Raw genomic sequence first — 24,350 nt, 5'->3', positions numbered from 1 at the left:
CTCCCCACGATGGTGTTTAAGGTGGCCCCTATGAACTGAAGAATTTGTGTCAGATGAAAGCTAGATTTCTCATAGTTTATTATGAATCCTAGACCTTCCAACAATTTATCGATACTAGCAAGTGTGTTTGGAATGTGATCACTTCCGATGACACCAAGAGCCAATCGTTCAGGTAGGGAAATAATTGAATTCCCTTCTTTCTCAGGTGGACCACCGCTAAACATTTTTTGAAAATTCGGGTGGACGAAAATCCAAAAGGGAAGAGTTTGTAATGGTAATGCCGCATAACGGCATAGAAGTACAGGTAGCTCCATGAAGAATGGTGAATAGGTATGTGCAAAGTAAGCATCCTAGAGATCCAGTGAGCACATCCAATCATTGGTGGCAGGAGTGGCAGAATTGGCTTGAGAGATCATCTTGAACCTTTCCCCTCCAAATAAACTTGTTGAGTGCCCTCAAATCTAAAATTGGGTGACAGCCTCCTATTTTCTTGGGAATAAGGAAGTATTGGGAGTAGAAATCCTTGTGCGCCAGTTTGGAGGCACTGCCTGTATTGCCTGTTTGTTGAAGTAGTGAATCCACTTACGTTTGCAATAGCTGTGCTGTATATGGTCTCTCGCTGAGGCACCAGGTGCGGAAGGGAGGGGTTTGTTTTGAAGTTTAGCCGGTATCCCTCACAGATGATGTTTAATATCCAACGGTCTGATGTGATTGCTTCCCAAGAACTGTGGAATTTGGATAATCTACCCCCATTGGAAACAGTAGCTGCGGCCGGGCCTCCTCAAAACCATTGTGGTTTTGGTTGCCCGTTGCTGTCTTTGTAGACGTTGGCCTCTGCCCTATTTCTGAGTTGCAGAGATCTGCGACATCCCTGTGAACTAGTCTCCTTCCAGAGAGACCCGATGTCTTCCTTTGGATAGTGGGTGTGACTCCCTCATGCCTCTTGCCCTCTTTGGGCTTCGCCACCCGGATGGTGGAGGCACTGTGGCTAAGAGGATCGAGGAATCAGGCCACTTATCATGCTCTGTTGGAGTGTGGTCCCTGTGCGATAGCCTGTGTCTCTTTTGTTAAAGGCTCTTGTAACTGAGGCGAGGGCATCTTCCTCTTTGAGACTGAAGACATGTCCGAATAAACCCTTGGGATGATCCTAAAGAATTCAGCGAGCAATGGTCAGCATCGGAAAACCCCAGTTCCAAGAGCTTCTCTGGCAAGAACACAACCTGAGGAACACTCCCTGTCTTGTGGAAGCCTTCTCCTGGGGAGGCCTGTGCTTACGCACAGTCTGCTCCTGTTTGAGGGGCTCAATGCCCTGCGGTATGCGTCGTGTGCGCCATAGATAGACACTTTGCGGTGGGTTCTTGCATTGTGTTCTTTTTAGGAAGCACCTGCATCGCTATGAGTGGTGCTTGCCACTATGTGATACATCAAGCGGTTCGCTCTGCAGTGCATCTCTGCATCGTGCGTCGTGTGAGATCTTCCTCAATGCACGCATTGATTCATCCTTGTGGTCGTGCATCGTGCTTGCTTGCTACAACATGTGCGTCGGCCTGCAAGGTTTACTCTGGTGGCTGCTAGCAATGCCGTCCTCAGCCTGTGATGGACATAATCTACCTGCATTGACAGTACTTAAAATCCGGAGGTTTTGGCACCATGATAGCACTTAAAAGTGCTGTTTTGGGGATCCACACGAGCAGTGTACAGAGGAGAATGAGAGAGAGAAACGACTCCACATGCAGCTAGCAGCGCAGAAAAAACAAGATTGAGGAGAGTCAGTATCATGTGGGAAGAGCGGGTGCAGGTACATAGAGACAAAGCTCTGTGATTTTTTGGGAGAGGCTCCACCCAGGGCTGCCTGGAGGACATCCCAGACAGAATGGCTAATTCAGCCTGCTTATTGACAGGAAAATAGAATACAAACAAAATCACTCTTATCCTCTTTTACATTATAAATAGTTTTGTTTTTTTTTCACATCCATATTATGTGGTGAAGTTAAAACAATTCTTCATCATAATTGATTCTAAAGTCATCCATGTTGAAAAGCCAGTTCTAGCACAAAATCTAATGCATTAAATGAGTGTATTTTGTATTGATTTTGCATTATTTGTAGTTTTTTTTTTTTATTTGTATTTTGGTTGAGTATGTTCTAGTCTGTGTTATTTGTAATGTAAACAAATTTTATGTGATCACACTGTAAAACCATTTTTTGGTATGTTATCTTAGATAGCAAGTGTGCTTATTGTAAATGGTATTCTCCGTAGACAGCAGGCTGAATTAGCCTAACACATGGGTAACATCATTCGCTTGCAATCAAACAACCCATCTCTCTAGCTCAGTAAAGCTTTTACTATTGAGCATGTGTGAGTTTCCACGCACTTGTTACCTCATGAAATCCTCATCTATTGTACAGCTTAGCTTTAGCTACGTAGGTTGCTCTCCAGGAAGGTGGGAGGATATTAAGCATGGCTTGTCCGTCGACAAGTAGGGCTGACTATCCATGACATGTGGAGAATCCCAAGCTAAGGGTTGTGTAAAGGAGCACTTTCTGAATAAAGCAACCCGGCTCCCCCATGGAAAGTAGACTATTGTGAATAGACAGCGTAAACTTGCTTGTCCAAATTAACTATCTCTTCTGGAGAGGCTGTCCAAACAGCAGTGGGACGAACAGATGATTTAAAGATGACTGCAATGGAGACAGCTTTCAGGAGGGCAAGGAAAATGCATGGCTCTAACTTGAAGAGCCTTGATAAAGTCTAAAATCAGAAGGCCAGCCAATGCATGACACTGTGCAATATAGCTCGCTAGCCAGCTGAACAAGGAATGAATGGCAATCGCTATTCCCAGACCGCTGGGATCGTAGAACACAGACGATAGATAAGCCTAACAATGTGGCTGAATGCTCATTTAGTAATATGCCATAGTCCTCTCACAGACAAGAGAATATGAAGAGCCTACTCTCCTCAATGCATGTGACTTAATTCCAGTTAAAAAAGAGTCCACTTGCAGAGAAATTCAATAAGGGTGTGTGGTGCATTACTCTGTTAGGAAAGGATTCAGTCACCAACCTGTCTAGTCGAAGAGATAGGGACTAGAACCACCACCTTCCATGTAAGAAACATCAAGAGGTCAGCTCCAGCACCTCGACACTGAGGTCCTATAACACAGGAGGTCTCTGAATTGGAGGCTTTATGAGCCAACCAAACCCTCCATAAACTGATACTGAAGAATGAAGCGAAAGAAGTATTTCCTTTACTTGGGAGAAACAAGCATAATGGCACTAAGGTGTACTGTCACTGATGAAGTATTGAGACCCCATGGGAAGAAAAGAAATAAGTACGGACACAGATCCTTGTAGAACAGGTAAAGGAACCAGAGATCTCACCAGGCACAAAAATGAAGCTGTCATCTGAACCCATATACTCTTCTGGCGTACGACTTCATGGCCAAAATGAAGACGCCTCGATCTCTTTTGACTGTGAAAAGAGGAGACTACTAGTGTTCAATACCTTGCCATCTCAGGTAAGCAAGGGTAGCTTTATGAGGTATAGACTATCTTCCCCTGCAGTAGTAGCAAGTGCTTGACTTCTGGAAGAAATGGAAGGAGTATAAACAGGATGAGATATGAGAAAAGTGCACATGCTGTGACAATGAAGAAAAGCCTAACAGAATCCTACAGTAACTTTCAAAATCTCTCTTGCACTAACCGCAATTGTGACTCCCATTTTAGCAGAGAAGGATTGTGGCAGATCTGTACTTGCTCCATAGGATGGAAAAAACTATTCACCTTCCTGTTGCCTTTCAATTGTAAATGTCTAAGGATTGTCTAAAGGCCAGACTGTCTGTTTAAGTTGTAAGACTCTGTGAAAGTGATCCTCTAGTGAATCGGAGAGTCTGTTCCCTGAAAGGAGGCCTTGAGACCGAGAGCCCATACATAGCCTGCTGAGATTCATGGCAGAAGGTCACGGATCACATGCCCTCCTTACTAGCTTTCTTGGACTACTGTCGGTTTAGATAAACAATCTCATTCCTTGCATGAGATGGGAGAATATTCCTAGCGCAAAACTGGAACAAGGTTTTTCCCAGACAAACCAAGAGGTTGGTCTGGAAAAAACCCTTCTGTAATAGACTATGGTTCCTGAATGGAAAGAACAAGTCACACTGGATAAGGGACACAAAGGGGTAGATTTTAAAAAAGAGCGCGATTGCATACTTTGTTCGCGCAGCAGGCGCAAACAAAAGTACGCTGGATTTTATAAGATACGCGCATAGCCGCATGTATCTTATAAAATCCTGGATCGGCGCGCGCAAGGCTGCCGATTTTGGGCAGCCTGCGCGCGCCGAAGCCGCGCAGCCTGCCTCCGTTCCCTCCGAGGCCGCTCCGAAATCGGAGCGGCCTCGGAGGGAACTTTCTTTCACCCTCCCCTCACCTTCCCTCCCTTCCCTACCCCCCCCGGCCCTATCTAAACCCCCCCCCCTTACCTTTGTCCCTTGATTACGCTGCTAGAAGCAGACGTAAATCTACGCGCGCCAGCAGACTGCTGGCGCGCCGTCATCCGACCCGGGGGCTGGTCCAGAGGCCTGGACCACGCCCCCGAAATGCCACGTCATTCGGCCCCGCCCCCGACACGCCCCCTTAAAAAAACCCCGGGACTTACGCGCGTCCCGGGGCTCTGCGCGCGCCGGCGGCCTATGCAAAATAGGCGCGCCGGCACGCAAGGGCCCTGCTCGCATAAATCCGGGCGGATTTACGCGAGCAGGGCATTTAAATCCGCCCGCCACAGCATTTCCAGGACCAACAGGTTTAGACACCAATGAAGGAGCATCTCCATCATCAAGGAACCAACACAGGGTGTAAAAAAGGTTAACGTAGGTGAATGCAATGACAGCAGAGGCCCCAATGGAGAGTCCCAGGTTTAGGCTCAAAATGAGTATCTTTGATTGGGTCTAATGGAAAGAGCATACTTCCTTCTTCGAATCTATCCATGTCCTGAAGCAATAAACTTAAGGACTAAGGGCTGAAAGACTTCTTCAGATCCTGTCACCAGCCACTTGGCTAGATAGGACAAAATACATAATCCATGATGTTGTTGCCATCACTGCTTACAAATCAGTGAAGACCTTTGAGCAAACAAAAAACCAGAAGGTAGCACTCCATCAGCTACACAGATTCATCCATTTCCCTGCTTTAGACTCAGGGTGGTGTGAGGGCTATGGCAGATCTGTAATCCAGAGGCACAAGGAGAGGGTACCCTGTTAGAAGAACTCCTGCTCAACTTGAACTTAGCTGAAGCAGGAGAGAAGACATGAGGAAAGAGAAAAGAAAAAGATATTGTTCTCTCTCTTTTTGTTTTTTCACAGCACCGAACATGCTATTGAGGGGCTGCCTGGGTAGTGATAAAAACAAGAAAATGAGAGAAGACCAAGGACCTACGGCTAACAACAAACATTTTACAAAAGAGAGAGGGTATAAGCCCATGCTGTAGCATGGATAAAAGACTGAGGAGCTTGCAAGGCAATGCGCATGCAGGAACTCTCGCACATGCTCAGTAATAAAAATTCTACTAAGCTAAAGAGATAGGTCTGTTTGGCATTGTTGGATGATGTCACCTGCTGCCGATGGAGAATATGTTGTAAACCCTTTTACTTAATCTTTTGATGGGAAAAAAGGCATATAAATGTGGAAATTAAATGAATGCTAGAGGTACAGCCTTGCACAGACAAAGGTTTTTTTCTTTATAATTTGATAGTACTATGCTCCTTCCAGGGCCTATCAGAGAGTTTCTCAAGCAGTGAAGACTTTTCATGACACCCAGCAGGGAACCAGAGAGGAAAGTGATTTGACAGCATACGCTGGCATCCAAATTAGAAAGAAACTTACTTGCTTTATACATTCTGCCTAGAAGACTATACTTTAGCACTAGATGCATCATTTCAACAAAGTCAGCATTTGCTGCAATGCAATATATTCTGAAAGATGCCAAAAACACCACTGAGGCAATGTTCATGAAGAAATTAAGCTCTCACGCATCTATGGAAAATAAACTGTCAAAAAGAATGATTTGCTGCCTCACATACTGCCAGCCTTGCACTAAAAATGTTTTTGGCACTTACCCCATTTTTAATGTTTGTCTCCCATCGTAAGGACATGTTGCGTAGGTCAAATAGTTTAATGTCACCATTGTCGTACCCAGCACAAACAACACGCTCTTGTTGATTACAAGCATGTCCTAAAAATAAACAGAAAATATCAATCTAGATAAATGAGCTCTGACCGACAGGCCGCAAATGCGCAGTAGAGAGCAGCTCTGCCGCGCATGCACAGAACAGAGAGCTCTGAGCGACGTACTGACTTTGCGCCCCAAGGCAGCGAGATCAGACCAGGGTGTCACAGAGGGGAGGAGGAAAGGGCAGACGAGCCGCCGCTCCGAGAAACTGCTTCTCTGGCCGCTGGGGAAGGGGGGAGGGAGTAGGGATGGCCGGACCATCACACACAGGGACAGGAGGAGGAAGGGGCACAAGAGTCACCGAGCCCGTCCCTCCGCCACCGAGGAAGGGGGGAGGGAGTTGGGACGGCCAGGGCAGAGCAAATTCGCCCCTTTTAACGGGCATTACGGTTTGTTTCAGACATATTTAATTGAGTAAGCAAAGTTTGCCATACCTAATATTCAAAAACAATGAAAATAGCAAGCAGTTTTACTTTCAGACCCCAAGATCACTCAGCTAAAATCTTCCAGGACCTGTCGAAGCACTTTATATTATAAGAAGGTAGATCATAACACTTACCGGTTACAATTTCCCAAGTTATCAAAAAAGACCTGCCTACTGACCAGAAGACATTTCTTTATAATCTGTTTTTACAATGGCCACTAATTCTGCAAAATTTCTGAGCTGCATGATTGGCTGAATATCTGGAGACATTTGGTTCACTAAATGTTTCTTATACTGCCAAAAATATATTGATTAGTAGGAGTCAACCAGAAAAATAAAATCTACACACACTATGAGCAAGCTGCAGATATTATGTTCCCTAGTAGGCCTGCTCATACTATGGGTCATTTCTTCTTTACACTCTGTTGCTTATTGTCATTTAATATGCTGTACCGCTGCCTTTGGTGACTTTCTCTCAAAAACGTGGGTAACAAATTGTAATGATTATAATAAGATGACCTTGAAAATTGAACACACCTGAAAAGAATGAAGTGTGTACATTTTAGGAAAAACAAGCATGTAAATGGCAAATAAAGTGTGAATGTTGAGCTATCAGGAATTCATCCAAAGACCTAATCGCTAATGCTTGAACCTTCCTATTACCTCATACAGGACTATTTTTATAGTGGTCATGGTGCAAGCAATTAAATTACATGGATAAAAACTACAAGTGATTTATGGGTCAACACACTGATTTTCAGAAGTTTTTCCAATCATGGTACAAGTTTTCTCAACAATACATTTATTTAATTTACGAGAACTCACATTCTGGGAAGTGTACTTCAGATATTAGTAGTAAAGATTTATAGGGGACATGCACATGACAAGCCCTGAAACAATTCATTCATTTATTTATTTAACACTTTTCTATACCGACCTTCATAGTTAAAAACCATATCGGATCGGTTTACATCGAACAGGGTAATAACTGGAGTGACAACTAGAATAAATAAGCAAATAACAATGCTCAGCACTCAGTACTCATCCCTTCCCACAGTCTTCTTAGATACACTGCTTGGCACCAAAACCTGCTGAAAGCACTTTCAACTGCCACTTGAATTTTGCAATCTTGCAAGGGCCACCTAGAGGTTCTGACTATGTATTTCATAGTTTGGCAACTCGTGTTTGCAAACTGGTAAGTGACCTACCAAAAGCCACAGTCCAACAATCTCTCTTCATTTCGCCCTCTACAGGTTCCATATTAGCAACGGGTGTGTCTTTCTGTCTTGGGTCCCACACCTTCACAGTTCCTGAAACAAACAATTCAAATGTGAAAGGCAAGTCATGTCTACTGAGATGGAACCAAATCTTCTAAAGATTTTCCTGTCAAGAAAAAAGAACATAACTCTTAGGAAGTAAGGCTCTCCAGTGTTATAATATATGTAATAAGTGCTGCACTCCCAAGACTTATCCACATAATGCAAGAATCACACCAAAGAAAGTACCCAACCTATAAGTACATCTATAATAGTCATGAAAACAGTCATCCTTCAGAGAACAATCCAAAAAGCAGCAAACAATACTATATTGGTCTTATTGCTCTTAAAATGGCCAACTTAAAGGGAATCATGGAATGCCTAATCCCAATTAGCTACAACTTCCATCTTCCTGCCTTTTGTTACATTCTTATTTCCTCTGTGATCAATTCATTTTTTAACCATTTGTTTTTCCCACAGATAAGCAGGCTGAATGAGCCATGCTGTCTGGGATGTCTCTCCAGGGCGGCTAGGTGGAGCTTCTTAAAGATGACAGAGCTTTGCTCTGTGTGCGGCTGCGCATCCTTTCCCGAGCGGCTCCATTTTCTCCTCAGCCTGCTCTTCCCGCACTGCAGCCTGCACACGGAGCTTTTCTCTCTCCTCAGAGAGCACAGTTTTTCGAAAATGCCACCAAAACCAATTGGTTTTAATTTCTGCCAGTGCGAAAAGATTATGTCCATCACCAATAGGCATAATTATTATTGTTACTTATGCCTCAGCCCGGACCATGACCAGACGGCATGCAGGGACTGCAGCTGCATGTCACCCCGGGCCCAGCGCCAACGTGCCGTCAAAATCGCCCAGCTGTGAGAGGAAAACTCAGGATCTTATGCCCCCAGCTCAGAGCACCTTCGGCCCACTTGTCGCTGGATCACCCTAAAAAAACCAAAAGGGCCTCCTCCGTTGGACCACCAGTCAATCAACAGGGACAGGTGGGCCAGCACCCCTCTGCCCCTCAGTGCCCCCAACCCATACAGGCATGTGGAGTGTCGGGAGTTGCGCCGACCCAACCATCGAGGGGATCGGCAGCGTCTGGCATCAAAGCCCTGATGCAGCCAGCCGAAGCGCCACACCGCACCAACATGACGCACCCTATGAAGGTAATATCACACAACAGAGAGATCACATGTTCACAATGTGTATAAACATTTATTAAACATCATAACACACTCACCTGTGTAGACACTTTAAAAACTAAACTAGCGCATTCATACCGTCATTCATATCCACTACTTATTTAAAAACGTCTTGCACAAACAATGTACATAGATTACAATTCATTTATTACCAAAAAATAAAATTGCACATTCCCAAAAGATAAATCCTGATCATAAATTTCTTGACATAGATCTAAATATTTAATTCAATTCAACAAATGAATCCAAAATCCGGGTGTTTAACTACTTCTCAACAGAAGCCCACTAAACTACCTATGAAGGGCCATCAATACATGAGTCGAAGTCAAAGCAGAAGGAAGAGTCGCCGCTCGACGCATCTTCGCCGGAAGTCATTGGAATTGACACGGGACAGCCCTTCCACGCTGACAAAAGGACACATTGCATCACACACCTCAACACAGAAAGCGTCCAAAGGTCACCAGGATCCACCCGCCTTCGGCCCCTCAGCTGGTAAATCCTTCCAGAAGCCACCTCCAGCCGTGGACTCGCAGGGAGCCTTCACCAGACGATTCGGTGGATCTCATTTCTTCTGATGAGGAGCCGGAATCTGAAAATGCTTCCAAGGGCGCCTCACAGTCCTCAGAGTGTGTCTACTTGGCTTTGTCTTCAGTTTCCAAACAGAAGAGGTCTTCAGGGAAGTTGCAGGAGCCCCTCTGAAAGCAGCACAAGAGTTCTTCCTTAACGGAACAGGTGAAATTACGACCCAGAGGCCTCGACTCAGAAATTCTGCTCGCAGCACTGCCACCAAGGATTCCCCCGACAGATGGTTCGTCATCTCATCCAGGCTGCGGGGACCTGGCCTCACAGGTGATGTCACAAATTTCCAGGATGTTGACTCAGTTCCTTTCCTCCATGGCGGATCAGGGAGGCAGCAAGTTCTGCCCTAGTCCTACGTGAAGACTTCCCCAGGTAGACCACCTTCGCCTCCACATTAGTCCAGGGCCTCGGCCCAGCAGCCTGGCTCCTGGGCAGTCTCCGCAACCTGACATCTCCCCACAGCTCTCACCACCTACGTCACCGGGTTCCTCAACAGGGTACCCATCTGACCCGCCAGAGAAACAACCTGAGCCAGCCTCCCCACCGGAGGACTTCTCCTATTCGAAATTTGTGGAAAAGGTGGGCATTCAGCTCAGCATTTAAATGCGAAAGGTGCCAGACTCTCGCGCTGAGGTTTTAGGAATCTTGAAGATCTTCGAAGCACCGGCCAAGTCAACCACCTTGCCATCCCATGCAGTGCTCGATTCAGTCATGATGAAGGCTTGGGAGTCCTCCTTTTCTGGTCAAGTGACCTCACGGAAGACAGATCTCAAATTCCAGATGCGCCAATCTCCGTTCTACAGCATGGTCCAACTCCTGCACGCCTCCATGGTAGTCAAGTCAGCAATGAAGCGAGCCAAAAAATCACGCCTTCATTTGAATACTCCTCCAGGGTGCGACTGTAAGTACCTGGACGACTTCAGCAGAAAAGCGTTCCAGGCGGGTATGCTGAACGCGAAGATCCAGCAGAACCAATTCCATATTACCCAGTACCTATACGAGTGCCTACAGTCGCTAAAGCCCCACTTTGCCACCACTTCGCCAGATAGGGCCCTACCACAATAATTTCATGACTTAGAAGAGGGGCTAAAGTATCTGTTGCGGACAACATATGAAGCCTTCGAGACTTCCGCACATACTTCAACCACTCAGAGGATGGTGTGGCTTCAGGCCAGCGCCATTCAGAAGGACGTTCATAAGAAGTTGGATGACCTTCCCTATCTCCCGGACAACCTCTTTGGAGACAAGCTGCGTGAAACTCTGAAAGTGTGGCCCAAATAAAGGAGCAGAACATAGCAGTCTTGTCCCTGGCATCTCCCACCAACCAGCAATCCTCAGGCGAGAAGTATTACCTATCATACAGGAAGACTTATGTCCAAAGACGGCCATACAGGCCATATTCATCTTTCCATCCGCCTCCTTATCCACAAACCTACCACAGCAACAACAAAGTCGCGGCACGCAACAGAACCAGAGACAGCCAAGCCTGCCCCCGAACAACAACAACATGAAACCCAGCATGGTTTTTAGAGGTATCTGGGCCACTCTTTCCGCTAAAAATAGAAGGAAGAGTTTCCTTTTTCTACCATTCTTGGGAAGCAATCACCTTCGCCCATTGGGTGCTCAATATTATCAGAGAGGGGTACCCCTTGAACATCAAGATGACACCAAATCTCCCCCATCAAGTAAGGCCACATCGGCCCACCTCAGAGAACCATCACTGGCTGCAAGAGGAAGTCACCAAACTGCTCCAACAATGTTCCAGCGGTTTCCCAGAATTCAGATGAACTGGGGGTTCTACTCACAATACTTCTTCATCCTCAAAAGATCAGGAGGACTCCGCCCAATCCTGAACTTACGAGTTCTCAACAAATTCCTAAAAAGGGAGAAATTCAAGATGACATCTCTCAAGACCATCCCTTCCCTTTCTACAGCCCAACGACTGGATGTGTTCGCTGGACCCCAAGGATGCATACTCTCATATCCCTATGCACCATCTATGCTTCCAGGTCAACAAAAGCCACTTCCAGTACAAGGTGCTCTTTTTTGGTCTCTTGTCTGCCCAAAGAGTCTTCACCAAGTGCTTAGCAGTAGCAGTGGCCCACCTCAGCAAACAAGGAATCCAATTGTTTCCTTACTTCAACGACTGGTTGATAGTGGCACCACAACCTGCAACTCTTCAGAGCAGCTTGGAAGCTACAATCCATTGCCTGGAGGGGCTCGGGTTGGTAATCAATTACGAAAAGTCCAGCCTTCAGCCAACGCAGAACCTGCAGTTCATTGGGGCCCCTATAAGTACCGTGCTGGGCAGAGCATTCCTTCCGGCGGACAGGGCCCGCACGCTGCGCACCTTGCCATTCAACTGAGAGATTGTACTCACGCTTCAGCCTGCCAGATCTTGACCCTGCTGGGCCACATGGCAGTGGCCATTTATGTGGTGCCACATACAGGCTTACACATACGGCACTTGCAATGGGAACTGAAGATGTAATGGACACAGTTCTCACACCCACTGTCCTGGCGAGTTAGTCTGACCCGCAGTATGAAAGCAGACTTAGGCTGGTGGTTGCACCCCACAACGCTTTCAAGTGGGACACTGCTTCACCCTTCCTCCCCCCCCCCCTCATCAGCTAATCCTCATCACAAATGCCTCAAACAAGGGGTGGGGAGCCCATTTGGACCAGCTACAGACACAAGGGCTTGGGTCCAGCTGGGAGAGAGCGCAACAAATAAACCTCCTAGAGCTCCAAGCGATTGGGAATGCCATATGCATGTTAGAGAGTTTCCTACAAGGGAGAACTGTCATGGTCCACACAGACAATTAGATCGCGATGTTCTACAAAAACAAAGAAGGAAGCACTGGTTCCTGGATGCTGTGCAGGGAAGTGGGGCGCATCCTGGAATGGAAAGAAAAGCACTCCATCATCCTTCAGGCAACCTACCTAGCCGGGGTGGAGAACACTAGAGCAGACAAGCTAAGCAGGATTTTCCATCCGAATGAATGGGAGCTTCGCCAGGACATAGCAGAGGGCCTCTTCCAAACTTGGGGCCTTCCATGCATGGATCTCTTCACCACAGAACGCAATACAAAAGTACAGATGTTCTGCTCTGTCTAGCCCAGCAGAGATAGACTCATGCAGGACGTGTTTCTTGTGCCATGGATGGGAGGGCTTCTCATCTCGAGAACGAAACAGAAGTGTATCGCGGACATCGCCAACCTCCTCTTGATAGCTTCGGTTTGGCTCAGGCAAACATGGTACGCCTATCTAGTGCGACTCTTCGAACCACCTATTTCCCTCAGCAACAGTGCGGATCTGTTGACGCAAAATAACGGCACCCTGCTTCACCCCATGCACTCCTCGCTGCATCTCATTGCGTGGAGGTTGAAAGGACAGTATTAAGTCACCTATGCTTGCCATAAGAGATCCAAGAGGTCTTGGGTCATCCAGGAAATCTTCTACCAGAAGGAATTATCAGGGCAAGTGGCTCAGATACTTGGCCTGGTGCGACAAGTGCATAGACCCCTTCTCCTGCTCACCGGAACTCCTTTTAGAGTATCTCCATTCCCTTTACCAAGTGGGCCTGGTGAAAGCTTTGGTGAGAGTCCATGTCAATGTCATTGCAGCCTATCATCATCCCTGCAATGGCTTGCCAATGTCCAACCACCCACCAGTCTCCCGGTTCGTGAAGGGCATTCTATGACTGCGACCACCAGTGCAGAGGCCACCTGTTCCCTGGGATCTCAACCTGATACTGAACAGCTTACATTTCCTCGCTTCGAACCTATGGAAAGTAGTCATATGAGATATCTCTTTTGGAAAGTTCTGTTTTTGGTTGCTCTGACTTCCACTAGTAGAATCAGCAAGCTGCAGACTCTGGTTCACTATTCCCCATACCTTGAATTCCATCACGACAAGGTGACCTTATGGACACACCCCTTATTCTTACCCATGGTAGTTTCGGCTTTCCACATTAATCAAACCATTACCCTGCCGACCTTCTTTCCGAAGCTGAACAAAGATGAGAGTGAAAGGTGGCGCCACATGCTGGACTGCAGGTAAGCCTTGGCCTACTATAAGCATAGAATGCACTCCGAATCTAGAACCTCACAGCTATTTGTTTCCTTCAAGCCGAATGCTCCGGGCCTGCCGGTCTCCAAGAGGACTCTCTCAACTTGGATTTCGCCGTGCATTCAGTTCTGTTACAATAAAAGATCAGAGACCCTGTCCAGTTCACCAAAGGCCCATCAGGTGAGAGTGATAGCAGCATCAGTAGCTCACCTACGGACATTCCTATAATGGACATCTGTAAAGCCGCTACCTGGTCCTCGCTGCATACTTTCTCTTCACATTACTGTCTCAACCAGCAAGCCACTGCGGATGCAGTCATGGATAGGTCCCTACTCCAGTCAGGGACCACGTAAAGAAACTGTCCACTATTCTGGATCAGGTTGGGTGCAACAAGCCTTACTCAGCCTCGGGAACTGCACAGCATTCCTTCAGGGACCCTTCAGACTGCGCTCACAACCTTCAGCTGGGGACTCCCAGACAGCATGGCTAATTCAGCTTGCTTATCTTCGGGAAAAAAAGAAAGTTTGCTTATCGTAAACTGTGTTTTCCGTAGATAGCAGGATGAATTAGCCATGCTGACCCACCCATCTCCCCAGACAGTCTCCACTTCATGCTTTGCAGACATGCTTTGAAATAGACTGAGGAGAAAATGGAGCCATGTGGGAAAGGATGTGCAGCCACGCACAGAGCAAAGCTCTGTCATCTTTAAGAAACTCTGCCTAGCCCCCCTGGAGGGACGTCCGAGACAGCATGGCTAATTCATCCTGCTATCTACGGAATATATCATTTACGGTAAACAAACTTGCTTTTATTGGAACATAAAAGCACAAAACATGATGGCAGATAAAGACCATATGACCCATTGCCCATCCATACTTCCTGCTTAACTTTATAATCCCTTCCTGTCCTTCAGAAATCCTCTATGCTGGGGAAGTGACATCCTCCAACCAAGATGGACATCTGAGCCCATAGCTCCTCAACCTACCCTCATTAATTTGCAATTTCTCCACCTTCTATCCAGTCACGGGCAGTTATAAGTAGCTGTACGGAGAGGTGTTTCAGCAAGGAACATGTTGAGCTGGAAGAAATCCATAGATCTTAAGCATTTTTTTTTTTATGTTGGAGGATCCCGATTTGGGGCCCCGAGCAGTGTGGCCGAGAGCGTGGAGGATGAGAAGTGTGGTGCAGACCTCAGTGCTGTAATAGGACAGGCCAATGCTCTATCCAAGCAGGACTTTCAGAACTGGTTTAAAGATATTCAATCGGACATCTGTTCATTGAAGGCAGAATTTCATGACACTATTTCAGAATTTCTAACTGATCTATTGGATTTTGGAAAGCACGTAGAGCATACAGAGATGCAGATGGAAGAGCAGACTGCACACATGATGCAGATGAAATCGGAGGTGGGCAAACTTCATAAAGTAAACGAAGAATTAGCTCTAAAAATTGAGGACTTGGAAAATGTCTCAGTCCCACTTCATACTGCCTGCATGATCTGAGGGCCAGTCATTCATTTTAACTCCAGTTTTAAGGCATTCTGGATATTATAGCCCAGTTATCATCAAAAAGTACCAAAATCACTTAGAAAGTAACAGACACAGCTGGCCCCAAATATTTATAAAAACAGCTGAAATTTCTAACAGATTACCATTTTAATTACATTATATAGTTGAATGCAATAAAATCAATTAACTACGTATAAGACATAAACATGAGGAAACAATGCAGTTAGAAGGAAATTAATGAAGACCAACACAAACTTTCTCTGTCATATTATATATTCAGGAAAAAAAAACTCACCATCTCGGCTTCCAGTCACTATCTCTGGAGCTCCTTCCCCAATCTCTAAGCCACCTACACCATCTATGCTATTAATAATTTCTTTATGGCCTTTCACAGAATACACTGGGATCGACGGAGCTTCCAAGTTCCTAGAAAATGTAAAATCATGATTAGCACCTTTTTAACCATTAACACAGTGTGTCTCCTTACAGCTTTCTATAGCTACCTTTAAAGTCCATTATTTTCTCTTCACGTTTCTTGCTGCTCCTGTTCTGCTAACCTCCAAACCTTACCATCACTCATTTACGTTACTTCTTTTCACCATTAAATCTCTCCAACCATCTTCTCTCACACAAAGCTGTCCAACATTGGGACTCCATGCTAAAGGAATGAGGTCATCAATAGTTCCATGAGCTGGGAAGCCACTACTAACTAGTCCTGTTATAATTCCAGACTAAGGTGCTGCATGCTTCCTCCTCGATTACGAGTCTTGGGCCACATTCCAGAACATGTTTCAGATGGGACAACAAATTCCAGATTTTTACAGAAGCAATATTTGGAAAGAAAAATCAAGCCCAAGACAAGTATCTGAGAATGTTAGCTGAGATCCTGCTGCACAAAATTTAGTAGCCAAGAAAAACCTTGAAATGTAATGCTTCTGATTCCGGGGATTTTACAATACAGTACTATCTTACGGGCCGATACAGTACAGTGCGCTCCGACGGAGTGCACTGTTAGCCAGCATTTGGACGCGCGTTTTGGACGCTCTAGCTTTACCCCTTATTCAGTAAGGGGGTAATAAATAGCACGCCCAAAACACGTGTCCAACCCCCCAACCCCCCCCCCCCCCCCCCCGAACCTAATAGCGCCCGCAACATGCAAATGCATGTTGATGGCCCTATTAGGTATTCCCGCGCGATTCAGTAAGCAAAATGTGCAGCCAAGCCATACATTTTGCTTTCAGAAACTAGCGCCTACCTACTGCTTTTCTGTGCACCCTCCGACTTAATATCATGGCGATATTAAGTCGGAGGTCCCGAAGGTTTAAAAAAGTAAAACATTTAAAAAAAAATAAATTTTAAATGGGCCCGCGGCTGTCGGGTCGAAAACTGGACGCTCAATTTTGCTGGCATCCGGTTTCCGAACCCGTGGCTGTCAGCGGCCTCGAGAACTGATGCCGGCAAAATTGAGCGTCGGCTGTCAAACCTGCTGACAGCCGCCGCTTCTGTCAAAAAAGAGGCGCTAGGGATGCGCTAGTGTCCCTAGTGTCTCTTTTTACTGCCGGGCCTAATTTAAATAAATTTAGATACTGTATCATGCACACAGGAGAGTGGCCCGCTCTCCCAAGTTTTTACTGTATCGGCCCGTTAATATGTAAACAAGTCATAAAATTTACAGTGATTAAAAATATTCACCTTTGTTCACATTTTGCTCTATTATCAATCACATTTGTATCATTTCATCTTAAAATAAGAAGAGATGTAAACACTTCATGGTACCTTTTGTATATGGAAACAAAAGGTGAAGGTGAGTCTTTTTTATTGGACTAATTTAATACATTTCAAATAAAATATATACTGTATATTTATGTTTACTGAGCTTTATTTCCATGCACTGAAGTGGATTAAAATAGCCACCTCACTACTTTTGTGCAGAAATGTGCACATAATTATAAAAAACATCCACTATGTGAATAACTCTTTACAGAAATCTTCCATAAACTTTGCTAAATGTAGAGTCAGTTGGTGACCACAGGCACTAATCAATGAGAGTGCAGCTTTGAAAATGCTTGATGATACCACAATGTGCTCTGATGTCCCTGAAATTTAATTGAACTGGCCTGTTTCCTGTACAAGATACTTCAATAAAAACAGAAAAATGACTCTAAATGATGGAGGACACATGAAAAGTGTAAGCCAGAGTCACTGAATGTGCTCCCTGTGGTGGAAATCTGAATCTTTTTCTTCTTCATATGGTGGAGAAAAGCAGCAAATTATAATTTAATCACAAGGTCTTAAAATTAATTCCAGGGTTTCAGGTGAGGCCATAAAGATGAGTGAGATATTAAGAATGGGACACTTAGGACAGGTATTAATTTCTTGTATATGGAGCAGGCAACATCTTCCCTGGATGAATAGTTCAAACATTTTTAGGGGCGACCAACAGACGGACAATGATCTTATAAGGCCTAATTTCCCTAAAGACTGTAAGGCTGAAAATGAATATGTCACAACAAAAAGCCTCAAAAAGCCTGTGTTCTAGCTTCTAAGTGGTCAGTCAGGTCCTATACATATTATAACAGACATGGATTAATTGGCAACTTTGTATATCTTTCAGGCCAGTGGTTCTCAACCTTTTTTCAGTCGGGACACACCTGAAAGATGGTTCTCACATGCATGACACACTGAACACATGACCGTCATGGGGCTAAATGTAAACATACACTCTGCATCCACAGGACCCCCCTCGACCTCACCAACAATGGGTGCAGAGCAGAAACAGGACATTCCCCATATAATTCACCATATAAAAAAGATATTCTGGTTCTGGTGTCATCTCAGTAACAGCAAAACAAACTCCCTCTATTTCCAGGCACAATAGCCCTCCTTATGAAAAGACTAATTTACCACCAATGGATGTCCTATTGAGAAAACACAATAAATACAATTGATACAAATGCCTACATGCTAGTAAAATGCCTCACCTCTGTTACACAAACAAAACTGACCTTCACCAAGTACAGAAAGACCACAGATTGCAAGCATGGAGACAGAAACTAGAATAGAAACTCAAAAAAGCTACTCTACATACAGTACAAAACTGGAGAAATGGAAACAGAAATATAGCACCTTACATAGTACCAGGATCTGCAATAATGCACAAACTAATCCGCACAAACACCTGCATTATGGAACGCACTCAAACAGTAGCAACCATATCTATGAAAAGGCAACACTACAAATATTAAACCAGGCCCTAAACACTAATAAACTCCTTTTAGAAAGACAGAATAAGCCAAGCTGCTATAAATCCTCACACAGAAATAATTGTAAAACTATACTAATAAATGTTTCAAAACAGCTGATGAACAGAATAACATCCAACAATTAAAAACTCACAAAAATAATTTAAAATTCTTCAAACACCAATAGAATATTTCAAAACAGCAGACACATCACATAATACCCAATAATTAAAATGGCAGTCAATCAAGAAAAATAAACTTAAAAAGCCACAGATACTTACGCTCTCCAGCAACTCTTCTATTCGTTTTCCTTGCAGGCCAAAAACACACACCAGAAGCAGAGGTGGATGCTGAAGCTTTGTCCTCATGGTCCTCTTCCTTAGAGCACACAACCAGTGTCTCTCACACACACCAGTGACCTCCCCAACCAGTTTTTTTCTCTCTCTCACACAGCCATCTCCCTCCCTTACCAGTCTCTTTCTCTCTCAGCATACACCAGTCACCTCCCTGACCAGTCTGTCTCCCACACACACACACACACATTAGACACCTCCATGACTAGTCTCTGTCTCCCTCACACACATACCAATCACCTCCCTGATCAGTCTGTCTCCCTCGCACACAGCAGTCACCTCCTTGACCAGTCTATCTTTCTCTCTCACAAACACGTCACCTCCCTGACCTGTCTCTCAATCACTCACATGCTCTCTCGATCAAACATGCACAAACATGATCTCTCTTACTTACATACACACTGTCAATCACAGATATATGCTCTCTCCCCCTATGGTTCACTCTCACTCATGAACCCTCTCCCTAGCACAAATGTCAACTGCGGTAGCCTTCTCCTCCAGCCCATGAAGACGAAAATGAAGAATCCCATTGGTGGTGGGTGATAAATCTGCTCTTTCTCCTGTTGCTGATCACTGACTGTACTTCCCTTTGTCCAGGCTCGCACTTCTGCTACTACTTATGCAGCATGGTCTTCTCTTCTACCAGTGTGCCCCACTGTACACCACTTCCTGTTCCAGGCCGTGGGGGGCAGGAAGAAGAAAAGGCCATGCCGCTGATGTTACCAACTTCCATTAACTGCTGCCGTTCCTGCACAGATGGAACAGCAGCAGTATTAATGAAAGAATATGTGCATCTCGTCGTGATGAAGGAAAGAGAGGGAAGTGCAACCGAGACAGCAGGACAATGGAAAGCCGCAACACATCTGCCAGTGCTTGGCAACACACCGGTTGAGAATTACCATTTCAGGCAATAATCAATGGGGAAGACAGATTAAATGGTGCACGAGAAAATCACAATACCACTGTGCTGAGCTCAGAGAAATAGTTAAAAAACAACTGAATAGAGAGTGTGGATTAATCACTTATATATGAAACCTACAATTCTGCCAGTATGCTAATTTGCAACCATTAAATAAATGAGAGATGGACACACGAATGTTTCCAATATTCATATAAGAATTCTTCTTACCATCAGTTCCTGTTCAGTTAACTCCCACAACAATCAGGACCTGTGCATTACTACTGCTCAAAAGAGAACAGCCAGTGGACCAAAGGTTGACTTGTATAAATATGGCTGGACTCAGCTCTCTAGAGCAGCAGTAATTCTCTGGTTCTGACTGTTGGAAGATTAACTAGAAATTATGTTGCGATTTCTTCACCCTGGGCACCCTGTTATCACACCCTTCAGCCTTATGACTCAAGTAGAAGATTGTTCCTAAAATCGCTAATGCTCACCATATATTAAGGTTTCCATCGAAATCTCCAGTGGCTATGTATCTTTGTTGTAGAGATGTAGCACCAAAGGTTCCACATTTAATAGGTTTGGCTTTTTCAATCTTAAAAAAAGATACAATTTTTATTCAAAATGCACCACATACAATACAGTAGATAAGCTGAATGAGACCCTACTTTTTGATGCATTACTTGTGGGTTTGTACAGAATTTACAGCTTAAATTCTTAAATAACTTATCCGGCTAAGTAGCAGTTTGTACATGGATATTCAGCAGCATAGCTGTGCCACTGAATATCCCTAGTAACTTAGCCAGATACGTCAAAAAAGAAATTTAGCCACATAAATCAAACTTATCTGGATAACTTTAGATCAGCTTCACCACATTACCAGATTTACCTGGTTAACTTTGCTGGATAGCACCAAACATTGGCATTATCCAAATAAGTCAGCTACTGCACTGGAATGCCCCAGCTTATCCAGCTATATTTTTATCTGGATAAGTCAGTGGCAGTGAATGCAGCAGGAAATTTAAAAGCAGGGGTTTGTCCTCCTAAGTCCCAAATTTAGCTGAACTAATTTCCTAAATATGGACCTGTGTGTTTTACACTGGAAAATTATAGCATAACAGAACCAAATTTCACATACCTAGTGATCTTATTCAGTGGTTTTACACAGCAATATTTTTCTGGTTACCAGCAGCACATATTTCTTCTTTTGACAAAGGACACTTGGGATATTGTGATTTTTTTTTATCAATTGCATTTTTAATTTTTAAACATTTATATTACAATCTTATAAAACAATGTGATATCCCTATCTGAAACCATATTTACACCATATCTATTTTTAATTCAAAACAGAACTTCCAAATGGCAAAGAGTGTTAGTCAATGCAATCTTGGATTCCTTCTTGCTCCATTTCTAGTTAAGGACAGTGTTCTTTCAGTTTTTTGTTAACTTTGGCTTACATTGCTGATGAACATTTTGTCTTACATTTGTCGTTTAAAACGCATATTTATGTTGAATGTGGAGGATTTCTATAGCATTGAGTGTATCCTGAATGTCATTTATCTTGCTTGAGTGGCCTAGTGGTTTCAGCAATAAGCAGAAGCCGGGGGGGACGGGACCGGGGGGACCTACCTATCCCACTGACGCTCATGACCTTGGGCGAGTCACTTTATTTCTTGTTGCTTCACTTCGACTGTAAGCTCTTTGGGGAAGGGACGTATTCCACCTGAATACTAAAAAGCTATAGTGCATTTCTGGAAAGGTGGGCTAGAAATACAGAAAAAATAAAGCCTAAAAAAATAAATTGGAATCGCCACCATATCCTGTCGTTCCCTCGGACCAATGCAAACATTCGAAGTAATTTTTTTTTGAGACAGCAAATGCATAAAAAACAAATCATCAGTGAATAAGGAAGTCGGGAGGGCGCTGCAACCCAACAACCGGAGGTAGATCCAGGGCTCCCTGGGCCGCTCAGGCGCCGGCCCGAGCCGCGCTCACCTCCCGAAGCAGCCGCAGCTCCCCGTGCTCGATCTCGTACACCTGCAGCACTCCCGTGCCACGGGCGAAGTTGCCCAAGCAAACGAACTTGGCGCTGCACGGGATCCACTTGCAGTCGAACACGGTGTAGTTCAACCCTTTCTGGATGTGGGCGATGATCTGAGGTTTCTCCAACGGGTTGGACATGGCGCTGTTACGGTTCTCACACCACGGCCCCCCCTCCCAACAGCCTTTGCGCGCCACGCCAAGCCGTCTCCCGGGCAACCACATCCTGCCTCAAGGCCCTCTCTCCGGTCTTAGTTGTCCACCGCAAGCCTACATGAGAATTGCGAATAAACACCTCCAATTTCATGGTCTTCACAACAAGAATAAATAAAGCTGTAACAACAATGCTCGAGAAGATGCTTCGTCCTACTTGAAATGAAAATACTAATATTTAATTTTCGCTGTTTCTTCTGGCAGCCTTCGATGCACAATTATTAAAAAGTTTGGGGGGTGGGCCTAGTTCCTTTGTTACGTCATTAAGAAGAAAGGCTGAGAGCTGGGTAGTTGTGAGACTGGGGAGCAATGATAGGTGGAGTCAGCGTGTGGTTGTGGCCTTATGGGATAGGGTGTAGGTGGAGTCACTGTGCCGGTGTTGAGGTTACGGGCTCCTTTCGGACTGGAGTTCTAGCGCAGTGCGCGTGTCGGAAAGGCCTGCTCCAGGAGCATGACGGAGTCTGAGGGCAACGCGGAAGCCATGCAGCAGGAGCCAGGCCCCGACGAGGCCTTTACCCCTATCCGCTCCAAGCGTAAGAGGATGCTGCCGCAGGATGAGAGGGGGGAGCCGCGGCCTCGCAAGCGACCCGACTTCCCCCCACTCTCTGGGGCCATGCTGACGGTGAGTGGGGACGGGATCAGGAGGGTTTGGAGACCGCTATGTTGGAGGAGGAATAATCCGAATCTACCACCATGACATTGTTTCGGGAGCGCTACTATAAACGCAGCGCTGTACAGAACACATACGCGATAGTTCCTGCTCCCTGGAGTTTACAGTCTAGATGAACTATGAACACCGAATCTATAAATCATTTAAATAAATAAATAAATAGATGTAAGGCTTCAGGAAATGCGTTTGCTATAAAAAAAATGGTTTAAAATCCGCAAGGCTATAATCGGGAAGCGCCAAGATTTAGAGTCAACCTCAGACTGAGGCGTCGTAAAGGAGCAGTAATTCTTGGTACTCGCGGGGGGGGGGGAAGGCTGCCGTGAAATTGCTACTGTATATGTTACAACTCCGTGTAAGCCACTGGTTTGTCCTATTCCGGAGCTAAGAGTAAAACATGGGCAACTGCTTCACTACATACAGCAGGGGAGGTGACTCAGAATAGCATTTTGTCTACTTGACTCTCAGTTCTTCTCATAAGAACATAAGAAATTGCCATGCTGGGTCAGACCAAGGGTCCATCAAGCCCAGCATCCTGTTTCCAACAGAGGCCAAAACCAGGCCACAAGAACCTGGCGATTACCCAAACACTAAGAAGAACCCATGCTACTGATGCAATTAATAGCAGTGGCTATTACCTAAGTATAATTGATTAATAGCTATTAATGGACTTCTCCTCCAAGAACTTATCCAAACCTTTTTTGAACCCAGCTACACTAACTGCACTAACCACATCCTCTGGCAACAAATTCCAGAGCTTTATTGTGCATTGAGTGACAAAGAACTTTCTCTGATTAGTCTTAAATGTGTTACTTGCTAACTTCATGGAATGCCCCCTAGTCCTTCTATTATTCGAAAGTGTAAATAAGTCACATCTACTGGTTCAAGACCTCTCATGATCTTAAAGACCTCTATCATATCCCCCCTCAGCCGTCTCTTCTCCAAGCTGAACAGCCCTAACCTCTTCAGCCTTTCCTCATAGGGGAACTGTTCCATCCCCTTTATCATTTTGGTTGCCCTTCTCTGTACGTTCTCCATCGCAACTATATCTTTTTTGAGATGCGGCGACCAGAATTGTACACAGTATTCAAGGTGCGGTCTCACCATGGAGAGATAGAGGCATTATGACATTTTCAGTTCTATTAACCATTCCCTTCCTAATAATTCCTAACATTCTATTTGCTTTTTTGACTGCTGCAGCACACTGAGCCGACTATTTTAAAGTATTATCCACTATGATGCCTAGATCTTTTTCCTGGGTGGTAGCTCCTAATATGAAACCTAACATCGTGTAACTATAGCAAGGTTTATTTTTCCCTATATGCAACACCTTGCACTTGTTCACATTAAATTTCATCTGCCATTTGGATGCCCAATCTTCCAGTCTTGCAAGGTCCTCCTGTAATGTATCACAGTCTGCTTGTGATTTAACTACTCTGAATAATTTTGTATCATCCGCAAATTTGATAACCTCACTCGTCATATTCCTTTCCAGATCATTTATATATATATATTGAAAGCACCGGTCCAAGTACAGATCCCTGAGGCACTCCAATGTTTACCCTTTTCCACTGCGAAAATTGACCATTTAATCCTACTTTCTGTTTCCTGTCTTTTAACCAGTTTGTAATCCACGAAAGGACATCGCCTCCTATCCCATGACTTTTTAGTTTTCG

At 44.9% G+C, this 24,350-nt stretch overlaps 2 protein-coding genes across 2 annotated transcripts in view; one reads left to right on the top strand and one right to left on the bottom strand.

Moving 5' to 3' along the window:
- Positions 1 to 22,214, bottom strand: part of WDR92 (WD repeat domain 92) — a 92,401-nt gene extending 70,187 nt beyond the window's left edge. The window contains exons 1-5 of the mRNA XM_029593592.1: positions 21,750 to 22,214; positions 20,246 to 20,346; positions 15,551 to 15,681; positions 7,855 to 7,956; positions 6,110 to 6,225 (exon numbers count right to left, since the gene is read on the bottom strand). Of these exons, the coding sequence (XP_029449452.1) occupies positions 6,110 to 6,225; positions 7,855 to 7,956; positions 15,551 to 15,681; positions 20,246 to 20,346; positions 21,750 to 22,019 (720 nt within the window). The 5' untranslated portion in view covers positions 22,020 to 22,214. The remainder of the gene's footprint in view (positions 1 to 6,109; positions 6,226 to 7,854; positions 7,957 to 15,550; positions 15,682 to 20,245; positions 20,347 to 21,749) is intronic.
- Positions 22,215 to 22,286: 72 nt separating this feature from the next.
- PNO1 (partner of NOB1 homolog) overlaps positions 22,287 to 24,350 on the top strand; it is a 40,463-nt gene continuing 38,399 nt past the window's right edge. Inside the window, exon 1 of the mRNA XM_029593591.1 lies at positions 22,287 to 22,629. Within this exon, the coding sequence (XP_029449451.1) occupies positions 22,459 to 22,629 (171 nt within the window). The 5' untranslated portion in view covers positions 22,287 to 22,458. The remainder of the gene's footprint in view (positions 22,630 to 24,350) is intronic.

The sequence above is a fragment of the Rhinatrema bivittatum genome, chromosome 3, assembly GCF_901001135.1.
Source record: "Rhinatrema bivittatum chromosome 3, aRhiBiv1.1, whole genome shotgun sequence".
Taxonomy (NCBI): domain Eukaryota; kingdom Metazoa; phylum Chordata; class Amphibia; order Gymnophiona; family Rhinatrematidae; genus Rhinatrema; species Rhinatrema bivittatum.
Note: the sequence above shows the minus strand (reverse complement) of the source record. Positions and strands in the feature narration are given on the sequence as shown.